The 19363-nt window shown below is 40.5% G+C and overlaps 1 protein-coding gene across 3 annotated transcripts in view; it reads left to right on the top strand.

Annotated features, from left to right (window-relative positions):
• Nucleotides 1–19363, top strand: part of SPATA17 (spermatogenesis associated 17) — a 148338-nt gene that overhangs the window by 115241 nt on the left and 13734 nt on the right. For 2 of the 3 annotated variants that reach the window (XM_048843196.2, XM_048843195.2), the window contains one exon: nt 15070–15988. The exons of the other annotated variant lie outside the window; for it this stretch is intronic. In XM_048843196.2, the coding sequence (XP_048699153.1) occupies nt 15070–15258 (189 nt within the window). In that variant the 3' untranslated portion in view covers nt 15259–15988. Of the gene's footprint in view, nt 1–15069; nt 15989–19363 lie in introns of those variants that run through there. 3 annotated transcript variants of the gene reach the window in all.

Below are 19363 nucleotides of genomic sequence, written 5' to 3'. Positions count from 1 at the left end.
TATGAGTCAACAGTGTGCCCTTGTTGCCGACAAGGCCAATGGCATTTTGGAATGTATAAGTAGGGACATTGCCGGCAGATTGAGGGACATGATCGTTCCCCTCTATTCGACATTGGTGAGGCCTCATCTGGAGTACTGTGTCCAGTTTTGGCCCCACACTACAAGGATATGAAAAAATTGGAAAGCATCCACCGGAGGGCAACAAAAATGATTAGGGGACTGGAACACATGACTTATGAGGAGAGGCTGAGGGAACTGGGATTGTTTAGTCTGCGGAAGAGAAGAATGAGGGGGGATTTGATAGCTGCTTTCAACTACCTAAAGGGGGTTCCAAAGAGGATGGATCTAGACTATTCTCAGTGGTAGCAGATGACAGAACAAGGAGTAATGGTCTCAAGTTGCAGTCAGGGAGGTTTAGGTTGGATATTAGGAAAAACTTTTTCACTAGGAGGGTGGTGAAGCACTGGAATGTGTTACTTAGGGAGGTGGTGGAATGTCCTTCCTTAGAGGTTTTTAAGGTCAGGCTTGACAAAGCCCTGGCTGGGATGATTTAGTTTGGGATTGGTCCTGCTTTGAGCAGGGGATTGGACTAGATGACCTCCTGCGGTCCCTTCCAACCCTGATATTCTATGATTCACTTTCTCAATTTCCATGTCATCTGCAATATTAAATGTTAAAAATATTTAAAAATGTTAAATGATGTAGAGCCAAGAACAGATCCCTGTGGGACCATTGTTACTTGTGTAATTTAGAGCATCCCTTCAGCTGCTCCAAGTTATGCCTTGGACTTAATTAGTCCTTAGCTGGCCCCAAGATCTTACAGCCCCCTTTCTTCCTCTTGCCCTGACCACAGCTCAGTCAAAACCAATGATCTGGCCCTGATTGTAAAGTTTGTGATATTTATGAAAAGCCATCTTTCACAGTCACTGTAGACCACATTTTTGTCTGCTGTGTGTTATCCTTCAAAATAAGCATTGTGAGTCAGACCCTCTGATGCACCCTAGTTTAAGAGTCACTTTTAAGATTCCCCGTGCCTACGCAGCTCCTGTAATACCCACACCTCTAGCCATTAGCACAGGAGGAGCACCAACTATCTATGCACCAGCAATCCCCAGCCCTTGGGACCCTGGACAGCTAGGATAAAATAAAGCAGCCCTGAGGATGCTTTGATTTATGCCGGGGAGCAGCCTAGTAGGCAAATGGTCCCAGGATAAGGGAAACATAAAACTGCCTTAAAGCTACTTTTGCATGCCTCTCCTGACCTGTATCATATGCATCTCAGCCACAGCCATAGATCTGGACCTAAAGCCTCCACCAATGGTTTAAGTATCTTAAAGAGAAGTGCAATGTAAACTCTTATCAATCTGATTGGGTTAACACACAAAGCAGTCTGTCAATTTGATTTACATATTACTTAGTATACAACTTTCCATTATAGTATTTCCTTTTAGTAAATACTGTAATATACTTTTGTGTACCATATATTTAAAAGGCAGAAAAATGTCACAGCAATCCTCATGAAATACCATGAAAGATACGCTGAATGTTAGCAATAGGTAACAATGGTAATTTACCATCTCTCATTACCATATGTTGCATCATTCAGTCAGAGGAGAAAACAATTGGTTTACATACTTGACAGTTTGCATAAACAGAGATTTCCCAGATTTCTGGTTGGAAGACTACATCATGTTTACTGAAATATGCTTTCTCTTGAAGACCACTTTGTCACTGATTTCATTAAGTCAAATGGTACTAGAGTTCCCATGGGAAAATGTTCTTGAGTTATAGATTATTCTTTCTGAGAAGATCCTAGAGGTCATCCTACTGGGGCTGCCTTTGAAAATGCTGCTCTTAATAAATTCTGTAATGTAAATGATGGACTGATAACCAGATTATTAACCATAGGCTGGCAGTCAAGTTATTTTCATAGGTGCATAAGGAAGGTTAAAATTGTGAGGCAAATTAAAATCCACAAAACGTATCTCAGGATATTATTTAACCAAGTGTAAAAAAGACAGTGTGAACAACTGAAAGGTTAAAAAGAAAGCCTGGAACAATTTTCTGTTGAAGGTTACTGGTGACTCTAAGAAAATAATAAGTTTGAAAGAATAATACAAAGTAGTAACTGGGAAGATTCGAGTCATTTAGTAAAGTTATTTGCATGAGAAAAGATACTGTCACCACTTTTCTAATCAAATCCACTCTAGTGGTTATTTGCAAAGGGTTTGTCAGCAACTAGTAGAACATTTTATAAAACCTGATTTTCAGTTCTGTAATTTCTCAGCGGGAAAATGCAGTCCCTTGATGATGATCCAGGGCTTTGAAGAATAAATTGATTCTAAAGAGAAAATTAGATGGTACTTATTATACTGTCTAACTAGCAATCCAGTGTCATTTGTCTGTTGGATGATAAATGTCTTGCTTTGCCTACCTTCTTCATTTAATAATGCAACTTGCATGTTAGTGGCATAGAAAGAAAATCATGTATTTTTATAAGAGCAAACTTTGTCCATCATTTCTTATAGTACAGCTTGAGGGGCAAGAATGTTTTAACTTCCCAAATAATTCTTCTTGTGCAAATTTCTTAGATGTTATAAAGCTTTTGTTTAAACAGAATTACTTTGGAAATAGAGTATACCCTGTAATCCCTCCAGCACTCCAGAAAAGTAATGTAAGGTTATCAACTGAATTGGGAGTTGTACTGGTTGATCACCTTAAAAGAAGATTAAATAAACCATAAACAACAAGCAAATAAATAAATACAATTAGAACTGGGCATTCACTATCTTAATGATTCTCAATCTGTTGGAACAACAGTTCTTCTTATCTGACAAGGGGACTATGTGAATCTATATGGAATTTTCTATGCAGTTTTGCACGAATTAATCAATATTCTTGGAAATTTAGAGCTCATTCCTGTAGCTGCCCCATGTGTGATGCTCCCACTGAAGTCAATTTAAGTCACATTGTCACTGAAGTCAACCTGGCTCTATTTTGAAGTCTGTGGGAGTTCTGCACACACTGTGGCTGCAGATTCAGGCCTAGATAGTCTTAGAGGACATTCATCTGTCATTATGTTCCGAAGCAAATAGAATTGAAATGAAAGATGTCAAAAAGCTCTTTTGAGTTGTGTAGGAAATACATGGCATACAGAGTTGTCATTAATGTAGCTCAATGAAAAGCATTCAAGATACAGGGCCAGATCCCCGGATGATGTAAATCACAGTTTAGCTCCATTGACTTCAATGGAGATGCATCACTTTATATTAGATAAGGAGCTCTCCCATAACTCATACAATATTATAGACAAAAAAACCTGATACCTGTTTTCAAGAAGAAATTTTCCAGGAGAAAGTTGTTACCCAGTTTCCAGAGGGATGAGAAATATTATTTCATTATGGATTTACTGTACCCTATCTTCAACTTCAAAATTGACTGTGGGCTTAAAAACTCAGGGCCTGATTTGCCAGCACACTCTCTGGCTACGTTGTGCAGTCTTGAGAGCCCTCACTCACATCCTGACCTGATGGCAAAGTATAATAGTAAATATTGTCCTGAGAGAGAAACTACTATATGATGCTGCTGCACTGTGCTTGAATATTTTTATGATTTATACTCAGTTGGATTAACAAGGCGTTATATCAGTTTTGGAGACAACACTTTTGGAGGTAGCTGCTTGTTATCTCTCATGGTATTAGTTTGATATAAGCTGGAAGTACCCTCCTCCATTTGAAATACAGATGATGAGTCAGACTCTAATCTCATTTACACAATTTTAAATGCAGAATCACTCTGGGTTTATACTCTGGAATATATTTCAAAGCTTCTGCATTAGAGAGAAGAGTTTACTTCTGTATACTCTTCACCAACTCAGGTTAAATGAATCCACCTTGACAGATATAAGACCAGGTACCTCAGAGTTTCTGTTTGTATGAGTCTGCAAAAAGGCTTCTCCACTGTTTTATACGTTATGTAGTCATTGTTACCACCAGTGTAAATGAGTGGGGAAGTCCTGTACTAAACCCACTTTACACAGGTTTAAATGACTACAAAAGACACAAGGCAGCGAAGAATCAGGATAGTAAAGTGAAAATAAGTATATAAGAGACCGATTTTACTTAGAACAGCTTGGAAAAGGCATTATGAAACTTTTAGCAGCATTGTTTTTTACAGTGAATCAGTTTGGGCAGGGTTCTACATTTTGGCCATTAGGAAGGAAACAAATAATAAAATTCCTGTCAGAAGGCTTTGAGGCGTGTTCCGATCTCTGAGATGTAGTTATATGAAAGAATGAAAGCTAAGTGTTAAATGCCACTGTATACCAACTGTATGTCCTGCTGTTTTGTTAGTAATACTATGTAGGTGTGAGAGACTCAGACCTAAAAGAAAGAAAAAGTCAATCAAACAATAAAAAGCTCTGCATATTAAAACAGACTTTGTACCCTCATGTGAAGCTGCTTGATTGAGCAGTGCAGTGTCAACCATGTCTTTCTTCTAATGCTAAAAGTAATGCACATAGACAGAGTGACAATCAGAGTACAGCCTCCCATCAGCTGTAATTAATCTTTTAGTTAACAAAGACTAGAAAAGCCTCTCATCAGCCTCTTCTGAAGTCTGAGGGACCCTGTTTTTTGATGTTTGCATTCTGAGTAAAATTGTCCCCACCAGTTCTAACAAATTGAAACACCAGGCTAATTATGGCGGCTAATGAAGTGTGTGGAATGGTCACAGCTTGTCGTGAAACTGTTCCTTCAGCTCAGATTAGAGTTTCATCAATCACTTTTTTAAACTGATCCAGAATTGCTTCTGCCCAGTGCTTGGCATTTTTAATGCTGTTTCTGTAATTGGTTTTTTCCCCAAAGCTTAGACTGTTTTTTGAAATATTACATTCTCAGGACAGGACTTACAAACTCTAGTTTATAAAAAAACATTTCATTATTGCCTCTATCAGTGATCACTTGATCAAGTGGTAGAAAGCTAATAAAAGGAGCACAAATATAAAATTTGATATATTGCTTTTAATCCAGCTAAAGGTAGCAATAAAGCATATATACGTATATGTATATGAATCATTATTACTGTGGACTGGCTGTATACTGCAATCATATGAGACATGGTTTGTGGGCTAGATGGTTCAAATCCCACCAAAGGACTTAAATGAAATGAATGTGTTGGTCTTAGCTTATTTCCTAGTGGATTGCAGCCCTCCATATATCATTCAACATAGTTTGGCGTGATTTGTAGTTTTTGCAGATGTCCAGGCCTTTGGCAGCAGGAAGACCAAAATGTCTTACTATTTAAAGAATTTGAACACTCTGGTCAAAACTGACGTCTTCAGAGACGTATGGGAAGCTTAACAATATAACTCATACAGCTACTAGCCTGTCAATGAACAAAGTAACATATAACAATTTTTAAACATTCCCAGTTCCTATTCATTTATAAAATTTTGATTTACTGCATTGGCATTCTACTATACAGTATTTCTTTGGGAGTTCTGTGTAGATGTTAAAAAATACATAGGACTAAATTCTGTCCTCCAACATGCACATTGGAGGATATAATTTAATCTGTGCATTATCCACCTTAAAAATGAAATAAACATTTATGCGCTTGGTACTATAACTACTTGTGTTTGTATCAGAGGTTGTGGAGACTACTGCACACATGTACGTCAAAATCACATCAGAAGGGAAAATAATTTTAGCTTTATTAAAAGCTATTATTATTTATATTAAAAATCAGAAATTAAATTTGTGCTAACACATCTAGTATATTGCATTTTTCTGAACACTGTACCATCAGCGATATAATATTTGACAAGTATCAAGTTTCTTCAAGTAGCGTTTCTGTGGGTGCTCTACTTCAGGATACAACTGCACTCTGTGCCTTTGATCAGAGATTTTTGGTAGCAGTGTTCATTCGGCCCGTGCATGTGCCCCACATATCCTCATGCCCCTTGCCAAGGCTATATGGGGCTGCACAGGCGAACCACCCCCTGTTCCTTCTCATCCGCATTTGGCCTGAGACAGAATCTACTGTGTGCCATTTCTCTAATATTCAGCTTTTTTCTCAGATAGTTACCTATATTTACTTACCTTATAGTGTTATAGTTGTCGGAACAACTGTTCCCCTTGTTTTTCTTTTCTTTCTTAAAAAGGTTATTCATATAGATATATACTTAGGAGATTTCCCTTTCTAAGGGTTACATTTTCATTAGTTTTTCCTTGGGAATGGTAGACTCCCCAGCACTCAAGAGTGCCTTTACTATCTGAGTAATACTTGTATCTCCAGTGAGCGCAAGATCTCACTTCCTTCAAGGGTCGATCCCCCCAAAACAGAGAAATTAAGTTTAAAGTCCTAATGATGGAGCAAGCTTTATGTCCAGCTTGGGATCCAGGAGCAGATGACCCTCTCTACATCGACCTCCCAGTACTGCTAGTCACCAGAGATCAGAAGCGAGGTAGGCGGTACCACAGCAGCAAGTACATCTGTGGTACCAAAGTCTTCATCTACATCTGCCTCTAAGCAGATGGAGGCAAGGAGTAAATCTCCAAGGAGCTCCTAGTCACCATCTCAGAAGAAGGCTATGGAGCCCTTAGGTCCAAAGATGAGCTCTGTGCAGGCTCCAGGTGAGGCCAGTACACAAAAGTGAAAAGGAGTCAGTCATCTAAGAGAGACTTGGCACCAAATTCAGATACCCATACCCAGAGCGACAGAGACAGGGTTGAAAAAACCAAGCCTGTGCCTGAATAACACTCAGTACTGATAAATAGAAAATGAGTGGCACCAAAGACCGCTCATCTAGCTACAGTACCAAGGAAACCAACACCAACTCACTCCCATACCAAACACTCGGTACCAGCTATATCAGTACCAGAGCCATCCTCCACAGGTTACCACTCGGCCCAAACTTTGATACTGTTAATACAGTGAGAGTTTAGGTACCCTGATAATCTGATAATATCTTCTGAGCTGGAGTCTCCTCTATTAACTGGGGGTTTGTCAATGTCAAGATTCTCTCAGTCACCAAGCCCTCTATCACTTAGAACAGTGTTTCTCAACCTTTTTGATTCCAGGGACCAGCTTGCTGCCTTTCTAATATGTCTGGGAGATCTCAGGGACTGGTGCCAGTCCACAGAGCGGTTGTTGAGAAACACTGACCTAGAGTACCACACTTGCCCTCATCTGTTTTGCAAACGATACAGCTATCTCCCCGCTTAGAGTATGTGGAAGAGGACTGTCAAATTTTGGTGCAGGTTCTTCTACCTGTTATAGAAAACCTCCCTCTCTCGCTCCTATACTGACATATTACAGGAGGATAGACTTCAAATGAGACACCTAGAAGGAAAACAGATGGCTGCCTCCACCTATGCCATTTGGGCCCCCTCAGTGGCCCTGTTGGGACCAGTGGGCGTTCTATCACCAAGAATTCACATTGAGGTCCTTGCAACACTGGAGGGAACAGAGAGAAGCCCATTTAGCTCAACCTCCTTTCCACTTATGCCAGAGAAGAGACCTTTGAGGAGCAAGAGGCATAGGCTAATAAGGACATGACACCTTTTACTAATATTTCTTCCTCACCACTTGAAACTGTCGTGTCTCACCACCTTCTGTGGCAGATGCCTCCAGGCAGTTTCAGAAACTGATGAAGTGGATTGCTGACATGCTGCAGATTCCCTTAGAGGAGGTTCGGAAAGTCCACCATAAACTCCAAGATATTTTCCATACTTGGATATCTATAAAGATTGCCATTCTGGTTAAAAAGCTTTTATGGAGCCCACTAAGATGGTATGGCAAACTTCACTACCATACCACTTACCTGCAAGAGGGTGGATAAAAAGTATTATTTTCCTGCTAGAGAACTGGAGTTTCTATTTTTTCCCTAATAGTGGAGGCCGTTAATGAACAAGACAGACAGCATAACTCAAAGTGACCCCCCTACGTAAGGAACACCAGAGGCTTGATCTTTTTGGTCATAAATCCTATGCTGCAGCCACACTTCAGTTCAGAAGAGCAAACAAAGACATTGTGCCAGGCCTCCTTGTATGTGGCAGATACCGCAGCATAGCCTATTTCCAGTGCAGTGGTCATGAGAAGAGCATATTGGCTACAGGTGTTCGGCGTTCCAGGAGAGCTTTAGAGTACTGTCGAAGACTTCCCTTTTGATGGTCACAAGCTTTTTGCAGACTTGACAGATATATCTTTCCACATGGTGGACTTGAGAGCCACACTGTGATCCCTAGGGATTACTCTCCTGTAAATAAAAGGAGATTTAGTAGGAATCAGACCCCTGTTCAACAGATTGTATACCATCTGAAGCCCTGCCCAAGAGACAAAGATGCTCAAAAAAAGAAACCTCCTTCAGCTACAACTACATCTTCTCAGCCATTCCTCCTACGGTAGCAATAATATCAGACACTTCACTTTTGGGTTGCAGGGCACATCTGGGACCTCATAAGGTACAGGGAAATTGGTCACTACAAGAGCAGCTTCTCAATTAATCTTTCGGAAATGAGAGCCATCAAAACTGCTTGCCTACACTTCTACCACTAATCAAATCTAAGTCAGTAAAGATGGACAGACAATGTGGCATGCATGTATTAAATCAATCATCAGGGAGGCTCACGTTTCCATCTCTCTGTTCCAAAAGCGATAAACTCTGGAATTGGTGCATAGCCTACCACATAGTCATCTCAGCTTTTACATTCCCAGCTATTCAGAACACCATGGCAGATGACCTCAGCAGCCATTTCTTTTTAAATTACAGACAGGAACTGAACTCCAGAATCCTCCACAATTTAGTCTTAGCCCGGGGGTTAGTGGAGGTTGATCTGTTTGCCATGACAGCCAATGCAAAATTCATTAGGTATCACTCCAGAGGGGGTCTTGATCCCCAATCCAGATGTAAGCAGGGTCTGAATGAGTTTCCCCCTGACATTTAGTGATGATCTTGAGGAAAAGAGTTCAGGAACAGACTATATTTGCATAAACACACCTATCCTGCCTGGGAATTCAGCAGAGGGACCTGCTTTGCCAAAGTGATCAATTTTGGCTGGTGTTGGGTTACAAGTCATTTTAGTACTGAGTGTAGGGATAATGAAATGCTATCCTGATTGTATGAGTAAAGGACAGCATAACTCTACTTAGCCTTCCCTGACTGCTAGGGTCCCCCTCAACTGAATCTCACTTGCTAAGCAGTGGGTAGGGATGCCAAATCACATTGAAAGAGAGAGAGGGTGGCGATAGGTGTTCCTGCCTGGTGGTGTGGGCTCTGCCTAAGGAGTCCTAGACACCATTTTAATCTCCCCCACTCTGCTTAAAGACAGCACTAATTAGACTCAATTGAGAGTCCTTGTTTTGTTTAGTGATTTCTAGAGCTGAAATCACTGATGACCAGGTCTAAGTGCTAAGCCTTAGACCTGGTGTGGGACAGCATTTCAGTGAAACAGACTGCGCTACCTGCACTAGCAGTGAGATTCCCACTAATTGCTGAAATCAGTGAGAGCTGAGTTAAGTGATGGGACCTCAAGACGCGGCATCGCAGAGAGTGCAGTAGAGAGGCAAGTGGCAGCAGAGAAGCAATGGCACAGCGGATGACAGTGCAGCAGCCCACAGTGGTGGCACCAGGCAGTGATGCAGAGTGAATGGCAGCAACTGTGAGCCCATTGCAGTGGAGGGAGAGGGGAGTGACGTGTTAAAGGAACATTTGTTTGTCAGACTGTCACACTGCAAGGTGAGACACTGAGGCAAAGGGTGCTGCTTAACATACTCTGGGGTGGATGTTTGTTCATGGTCATATGCATTCGAACCATGGTCGTGGTATTTTCCCAAATTAATGCTGGGTTCCTTTTCCCTTTTATTAAAAGTTTTCTTTGCTATACACAGACTCCGGGCTTGCAAGTGGGGAAGTACTGCCTCTTAGAGGTGCCTGAGGTGGTTTTAATTTTCCCATATTGGGTGTGGGCTGGAGACAGTTCTGTTTTGTACTGTTAAGAGGAACCTCTAGATATCAAACCCGACTCTTTGTTGCTGCCAATTCCACCAGGCATGAAGTGTACGTATCAGAGACATGTTCCTCATCTCACAGACAAAAGGACTTTCCTATTCATATCCACCAACACTATTACTGTTAAAGGTTCTCAGCAAGATCAAACAAGATTGAGCCAGTCATATTGATTCCACAAATGAGGCCAAGACAGGTCTAGTATCCTTATTTGATCAGACTTACCCTCTCTATCCTTTGTGAAGGCTTCCGATCAGTCCTTGCCTACTGACTCAGAATGCTGGTCGAACACTTTACCCCAAGCTGCAGGTTCTGAGGCTTCAAGCATGGTTCCTCAGTGGTTCTCAGGAATAGAGATAACCCATTTTTCAGAAGTACAAAACATCTTATTAAATAGTAGACAAGAACTGACAAGAAATACCTTCAGAAATGGAAATATTATCATCTTTGGTGTAACAGCCAGATTTCACCAGCTTGCTCTTCTCTTCCCAGGAGAATTATGCGTTAGAACTGAAAAATCATCTCTTTTCCTTGAATTCCATTATGGTTCACTTAGCAGCAACAACAGCTTTCACTGTTTTCATTGAAACCCCAGGAGGGTTTTCACTCTTCGCTCACCCCACTCTGGCAAGATTCCTAAGAGGTTTATCGACTGTCTCCCCACTAATCAGAGTTCATATGCTGAGCTGAGACTTGAACCTAGTACTTAATTGCATTACGAAACATGGTTTTGAGCCACTAGTTACATATTCTTTATTAGATTTATCAATGAAGACAGATTTCCTGGTAGCAAAGTTTGGGAGAACTGGGGGCCTTAATGGTAGACCCTCCATTTATGATATTCATCAGAGAGAAATGCTACGGACATATCCAAAATATTTTGCCTAAGGTATTTCATATTAATCCCTTCATATTTCATATTAATCAAACCATTCAACTCCCATTTTCCCCCAAAATAGCACCAGACTAGTCAAGAAGCCATATTCCATACCCTACTTGTCAGGAGGACACTAACCTTCTGTCTAGATAGGACCTAACCATATAGAAGATCTCCTAGACTATTTGTATCCATTGCAGACAGAATCACAGAATCATAGGTCATCTAGTCCAGTCCCCTGTATTCGTGGCAGGACTAATTATCTAGACCATTCCTGACAGGTGTTTGTCTAACCTGTTCTTAAAAATCTCCAATGATGGAGATTCCACGATCTCCCTAGGTAATTTATTCCAATGCTTAACCACCCTGACAGTTAGGAATTTTTTCCTAATGTCCAACCTAAACCTCCCTTGCTGAAATTTAAGTCCATTGCTTCTTATCCAATCCTCAGAGGTTAAGAAAAACATTTTTTTCCTCCTCCTTGTAACAACCTTTTACATACTTGAAAACTGTTATCATGTCCCCTCTCAGTCTTCTCTTTTCCAGACTAAACAAACTCAAGTTTTTCAATCTTCCCTCATAGGTCATGTTTTCTAGACCTTTAATCATTTTTGCTGCTCTTCTCTGAACTCTCTCCAATTTGTCCACATCCTTCCTGAAAGGTGTCGCCCAGAACTGGACACAATGCTGCAGTTCAGGCCTAATCAGAGTGGAGTAGAGCTGAAGAATTACTTCTTGTGTCTTGCTTACAACACTCCTGCTAATACATCCCAGAATGATGTTCGCTTTTTTTTAACAATGTTACACTGTTGACTCATATTTAGCTTGTGGTCCACTGTGACCCCCAGATCCTTTTCCACAGTACTCCTTCCTAGGCAGACAATTCCCATTTTGTATGTGTGCAACTGATTGTTCCTTTCTAAATGGAGTACTTTGCGTTTGTTCTTATTTAATTTCATCCTATTTACTTCAGACCATTTCTCCAGTTTGTCCAGATCATTTTGAATTTTAATCCTATATTCCAAAGCACCTGCAACCCCTCCCAGCTTGGTATCATCCAAAAACTTTATAAGTGTACTCTGTATGCCATTATCTAAATCATTGATGAAGATACTGAACAGAACCAGACCCAGAACTGATCCCTGCGGGATCCCACTCATTGTGCCCTTCCAGCATGACTCTGAACCACTGATAACTACTCTCTGGAAACGGTTTTCCAACCAGTTTTGCACCCACCTTATAGCAGCTCCATCTAGGTTGCATTTACCTAGTTTATTTATGAAAAAGTCATGCGGGACAGTGTAAAAAGCTTTACTAAAATCAAGATATACCACGTCTACCACTTCCCCCCTATCCATGAGGCTTGTTACCCTGTCAAAGAAAGCTATCAGGTTGGTTTGAAATGATTTGTTTTTGACAAATCCATGCTGGCTGTTACTTACCACCTTATTATCTTCTAGATGTTTGCAAATTGATTGCTTAATTATTTGCTCCATTATCTTTCTGGGTACAGAAGTTAAGCTGTTTGGTCTGTAATTCCCTGGGTTGTCCTTATTTTCCTTTTTATAGATGAGCACTATATTTGCCCTTTTCCAGTCTTCTGGAATCTTTCCCGTCTTCCACGACTTCTCAAAAGATAATCGCTAATGGCTCAGATACCTCCTCAGTCAGCTCCTTGAGTATTCTAGGATGCATTTCATCAGGCCCTGGTGACTTGAAGACATCTAATTTGTCCAAGTAATTTTTAACTTGTTCTTTCCCTATTTTAGCCTCTTCTGATCCTACCTCATTTTCACTGGCATTCGCTACGTTAGGTGTCCAAATCACCACCAACCTTCTTGGTGAAAACCAAAACAAAGAAGTCATTAAGCACCTCTGCCATTTCCACATTTTGTTATTATTTCCACCCCCGCTCATGGAGTAATGAACCTATCCTGTCCTTGGTCTTCCTTCTGCTTCTAATGTATTTGTAGAATGTTTTCTTGTTACCCTTTATGTCTCTCGGTAGTTTGATCTCATTTTGTGCCTTAGCCTTTCTAATTTTGTCCCTACATACTTGTGTTATTTGTTTATATTCATCCTTTGTAATTTGACTTAGTTTCCTCTTTTAGTAGGACTCTTTTTTGATTTTTTAGATCATTGAAGATCTCCTGGTTAAGCCAAGGTGGTCTCTCGCCATACTTCCCATCTTTCCTACACAGTGGGATAGTTTCCTCTTCTGCTCTTAATAATGTCTCTCTGAAAAACTGCCAACTGTCTTCTATTGTTTTTCCCCTTAGACTTGCTTCCCATGAGAGCTTACCTACCAACTCCCCGAGTTTGCTAAAGTCTGCCTTCTTGAAATCCATTTTCTTTATTTTGCTGTGCCCTCTCCTACCATTCCTTAGAATCATGAGCTCTATCATTTCATGATCACTTTCACGCAAGCTGCCTTCCACTTTCAAATTCTCAACCAGTTCCTCCCTATTTGTCAAAATCAAATCTAGAACAGCCTCTCCCCGAGTAGGGTTCTCCACCTTCTGAAATAAAAAATTGTCTCCAATACATTCCAAGAACTTATTGGATAAGCTGTGCTCTGTGCTCTGCTGTGTTATTTTCCCAACAGAGGTCTCGGTAGTTGAAGTCCCCCATCACTACCAAGTCCTGTGCATTGGATGATTTTGTTAGCTGTTTAAAAAAAGCCTCATCCACCTCTTCTTCCTGGTTAGGTGGTCTGTGGTAGACCCCTACCACGGCATCACCATTGTTTTTTTACCCTTTTTATCGTTACCCAGAGATTTTCAACAAGTCTCTCTCCTATTTCCATCTCAACCTCAGTTCAAGTGTATTCATTTTTAATATATAAGGCAACACTTCCTCCCTTTTTTCCCAGTCGGTCCTTCCTGAACAAGCTGAACCCTTCTATACCAATATTCCAGTCATGTGTATTATCCCACCAGGTCTCTGTTATGCCAATTATGTCATAGTTGTGTTTATTTACTAACATTTCGAGTTCTTCCTGCTTAGAAACAAGGGTTTGGTAATTTTGAAACAGAGATTATCAAAATGGATCTCCAGTTTATTAAAATAAATTGTAAGAGAACTCATATTGAATCCCCTTCGAGAATGATAGCACATTCCATGAGAGCACTGTCTATGTCTATACTCTTACTTAACAATGTACCAGTTGCAGACATCTATAGAGTGGCAACTTGGTCATCTGATCCTACTTTTTCTAATCATTTTGCCTTTTTACCTGCAGCAAGATCACATGCAGCTCTAGCCAATGCAGTTCTTTCTTCTGTGATTGAACTCTCCTCCGAACCTCCCACCTTTTTAATGGGGGTACTGTTTGGGAGTCACCTGAAGTGGAGCCCCAAAGAGAGACTTCTCAAAGAAGGAGGAGAGGTTACTCACCTGGTGCAGTAACTGGAGGTCTTCAAGGTATGTCCCCCTGTTGGTGCTCCACTACCCCACCTTTGTCCCCTGTGCTTTGGAGTCTCCCCTGTGTCTTTGCGGTGGAGAAGGATCTAAGGGCAGTTCACCTGTGCAGCCCCACTTAGCCTTAGTGTGGAGGATAAGGATGTGTGGGACACATGCATGGGCCAAACAGGTACTGCTACCAAAAATCTCCAATCAAAGGTTCAGGGTGCATTCTGAAGTGGAGTGTCCACAGGGACGGAAATCTCAAATAACTCCAGTTACAGCACCAGGTGAGTACTTTCCTTACTGTCTCTAAAATTGGGCCTATCAACCAATATATAATCAGTTGCAATTTGATAGAATTAGATTCATATCAATTGCCAAAATGAATTTTTGCCAAATGGGTAAATGACCTGTGATGGTGATCTGTTATTCTTTGACATTTTTCTTTAGACATGGTTGAACACTGATATTTGACATACAAGAAAAAGCTGCTGGATTTACACGTAGGACTGAATAAATAAATAATCACTAATGATAAGCAAAAGGAAATAGGACAGGAAATATAGTTTATAGTATGAAAGTGAAAGAAAGGAAGAGGAGTAACAGGTTTTTGGCCTAGAAGAAGTGGTCCCTGTTTTACTGACTAGGGCAGATTACATGAGGAATCTGGGAGGGGACCAGGAATTGTTCCCAGTGGCAGGTGGTATCCAAAATCACTGGTGGGCCTGCAGCTAGCAAGGGCCACTTTTGTATTCATGCCTTCTGTTCTCTTCCACAGGTTGATCATATTTTCAAAGAGGGAAAACTGGAACACCATTCAAGGATGTCACAGGGATGTCTTTTGGTAGGGGATAAGGAAAGTTTGTACGGAAGTAAAGGAGAGGGACACCCCCTTACCTCTTCCAGTGCCAGAGCCTCCGCCATTCAGAATGAAAATCTGGGGTGCTTAATAGTACAGGGCAGTTAGGAGAAAAACCTGCACTTATACCTTCATGTTCTCTCCCAGTCCCTACCTCTCCCTTTCAAATCTAGCTCTTACCCTACCATTTCCCTCAACTGTTTCCCCTCTGATACTTATAACCCCAATTCACTCAACCCTTCCTTCACCAGATGACTCCATTCCCCTCTGCACTGAATCCTGCCTGCCCAGCCCATCCTCCTTCAAGCTCACAACCTCTTCAAATCTCCTTCGCTCCCCAAAATTCCCACCTGCTCATAAACACATGCATGCACACAAAATCCCTATCTCCTAATACCTCCTCTTCCTGCTTAATCTCTCCATAGTTCAGAACCACCTCTTTATCTCTGAATTCTTAACTACCCAACATACCCCGCCTGATACAGAAAAATCGGTTCTCAGACCCTCGTCTTCTCTACTCAACACCCATCACCAGAATCAGAAACCATGTAAACCATATCAGAACCGTCCCCAGCACTTGTTGCTGAGTCTGAAGCAGCAGGATCAGAGGCTCCAGAGAAGAACTCTGGCTGCAGGGAGCAAGGAATCTTATATTCTGAATTAGCCCCACAGAAGTATGCATTCCCTGCTCTGTGCCTTTTCCCTCTGTTCCCTGTAGCCTGTGTGTTACACCTCCATCAGAAATCCTCGGGGGGCAACAGATAGTACTGTACAACGCAGTATTTCAGCCACGCCGTTGTGGTATTATTGATGAGATTTAGCCTCATTAGCCCCTAAATGCCACCTACTGCTGGTTCTTCCAAAACATACATATATATATATAGAGAGAGAGAGAGAGAGAGAGAGAGGACAGGATAAAAATAAAACAGTAAATACCCTGAAATGGCTGGAACCATGTCAACATGGCCTAAAAGATTTCTGAGTAAGGGAAGACTGATACCAAATAAATAACAGCCTGCTGAGTTTGTTTATGTACCTTATGCACACAAATACTCAAGTATACCCAGTCTTTGTGCATGCAAATGGCCAGTTAGATGCCTATCTGACCATATGCATGTGAAAATACCTGCTGTGACTGCCCCAGAAGGCATTTGTATATATCAACTGGGCACACATAAATGTATGCTTAAATCTATTATCATATTTAGACATTACACACACACACTATAAAATATATTTGTAGGATAGAGGTCCTGAGGACTAAATAGCTTGTTTAGGGTGTCTGATGCGTTTTCATTCAGCAAAAGTCTTTCAGGACTACTGTGGTGCACTATTCTAAAAGGTGGACAACTTGTATCATGACTAGAGCTGGTTGAATCCCAGTATATCTGTTTCACTAGAATTTCTGAGATTTCAAATTAGAGCAAAAGCAAATATTTTATAAATTACTTGCAAAATGGACATTCCCAAAAATGTCAGTTTCAGAAAATTTTCATGTTGGAATTTTGAAATTTTGTTGGAATTTTGATTCAAATTTTATTTTATATATTTTCCACATTATAGTATTTTTATATTTACATTATTTCATAACATCAGTAGTAGTAGTGCATACGATGCATTATTACTACTAATATAATAATATGATATAATGGAATCGATTATTTCAACTATTATTTTTATTTAAAAAATAAAAGGACGGAGTGCTAAAAGTAGCCACTTTGGAAATATATTTAATAGCAATGCTTTAATCATATATGGGGAAAAATAAGAACTTCTCAGGGGCTATGGATAGATCTCTTCCATCCCAACCCGTCCCTGCCCTCATTTCTCCCCACCCTCATTTCCCCCCACCCCTCTACCCAGTGGCCACTGAGCGATTTAATCAGTTGCATCCATGGTTTTGAAGAAGAGGAACAGGTTATGTGAACAGTGAGGAAGAGAGAACTCCCCCATCTTGATCCAAGAAATAGATCTCATAAAGAAGAGAAAATTACTGGCAGAAGAACTGAAGCACTGACTGAGGGCTGGGCCGAATATTCTTCTTTTCCCAGATGCAGTGAAAGTCAGGCTACCTGCCACTTCATGAGAAGGGTCGTTGGGAAAGTGGGCCAGGAAGATCGGATTTGGTCACAGATTGAACATGACTATTATATAAACCCCTTTGATAGAGCCAAAGAAAGAATTGATACCGATTGCTCCAACTCTTCCTTTTCATAGAGATAACAGAACAGGGACATCCTCTTATGTCTGAGCTGAATAGATCAATGTGTGCAAACACTTAGTCCAAATATATATGGACTAAAAGCAGGCATAGCGATTTATAAAAGCCCACTTTAGTCAGACAATAGCATGTTGATGACTGTAGACCTGGATAACAACCCTGATGACCTAAGACTCCCCCCATGTTATGCAGATTATCTTCATTTACAAGATTTTGGTGTGCTAAACAATGTTGCATAAAATATTTAGGTGTCCGTTTAACCCACAGTTGGATTAACTCTATGAGTCAAACTATATTCTCTTGCTGAAAATACAACAAAAAACACTAAAGAGGTCTGCTGAGTCAGCAAAAAGTAATAACATGGTGCATGGGAAAAATCAAAGTGGTCAAATTGGCACTGCTTCCATAAATTATGTTTGTGTTTCTAATCTTCCCCATAGAGATCCTTTTCAAAACTACTAGGAGAAATGCAATCTTCCATATCCTAATGTATTTAGATGAGATTAAAAAAGAGAGAGAGAGAGAGACTTACCCCATAGTACACCACCTAATATCTTAGAGGATACTGCTGTTCAGACCCAATTAATAACACTAGTTCTGTAATAAAGTGGGGATAAAACACAAGTATTGTAACAAAGGAGAACTAAACAGACCCAATTAATAACACTAGTTCTGTAATAAAGTGGGGATAAAACACAAGTATTGTAACAAAGGAGAACTAAAGGATTGTAAAAACATTAATTTTCCTTCCCAGGCAGCAAAAATTGCCTCAGAAAAGGTCTTATCTTGCGGTGAAACTACTACCTTTAAAATCTGGGATAAAACCAGAGTTATGGCCAGCCTTTCTCCTCCACTTTGAAACCAATTAGGTCTACTTCAAATCTCCTTCCAGGAGACACTAATTCCTTTTTTTTTTTTTTGCATATGCACAAGTGGGGAAGGGAGAAGAGATAGGATTGCAGAGAATGGATTGGTCACTTAGAGATGAGATAAAACTGGACCTTGAGGAATTACGGAAAAACATTTACTTTGCTCAGTATTCCAGCCTTTAACTATCTACAGTTAAGCACTTTGCCCTTAATCCATACTCTTAATCCAGGTTTCAGAGGAACAGCCGTGTTAGTCTGTATTCGCAAAAAGAAAAGGAGTACTTGTGGCACCTTAGAGACTAACCAATTTATTTGAGCATGAGCTTTCGTGAGCTACAGCTCACTTCATCAGATGTTTACCGTGGAAACTGCAGCAGACTTTATATACACACAGAGAATATGAAACAATACCTCCTCCCACCCCACTGTCCTGCTGGTAATAGCTTATCTAAAGTGATCAACAGGTGGGCCATTTCCAGCACAAATCCAGGTTTTCTCACCCTCCACCCCCCACACAAATTCACTCTCCTGCTGGTGCTAATCTTAATCCATAATCTCTGGCAGATTTCCAGAAACTCCTTGCAGACACTAACAACAAATTCAGGCTCAAAGGGTATTACCCATTTTTTTGTGTTTAGAAAAACCATCAAACTAGAAATGGAAGATAAATGTAATTATATGGAAAGACGGAGAAAATCTCTCAAAAAGGAAATTTTTATTTGAGTAGTGGTCGCTGATCTAGTGATGGCTGCTTCCTCTCCCATCTGTGTTACCATTATAAGATCTTGTTTCAGTTAGTTCATGATAGCCTCTCAGCTGAAAAAGATTTTCAGACATATCAGATGCATGCTGTAGAGGGTGAAATGTAATGTAACTCCCTGCCTTTATGGTGGGACTGTCCTAAAACACAAGAACACTGATCCAATACTCTCTCTTTGATATAACAGAAAAGTTAAGATATACCCTTGACCACTTAGTGGTTGTATTGAGACATCCAGTGAAGGATATTTACCCTTAACAACATGCGAAGCTCATAACACCTCTCTAAATTGTGACAGAAGGTGTATTGGCTGAGATTTTAAAAAGAAAAGATGCACCAGGTAATATTGTTTCAGAGGAAAAG

Source organism: Caretta caretta, chromosome 3 (assembly GCF_965140235.1).
Source record: "Caretta caretta isolate rCarCar2 chromosome 3, rCarCar1.hap1, whole genome shotgun sequence".
Taxonomy (NCBI): Eukaryota; Metazoa; Chordata; order Testudines; family Cheloniidae; genus Caretta; species Caretta caretta.
The sequence above is the reverse complement of the archived record's forward strand: the minus strand, read 5'-3'. Positions and strand labels throughout refer to the sequence as shown.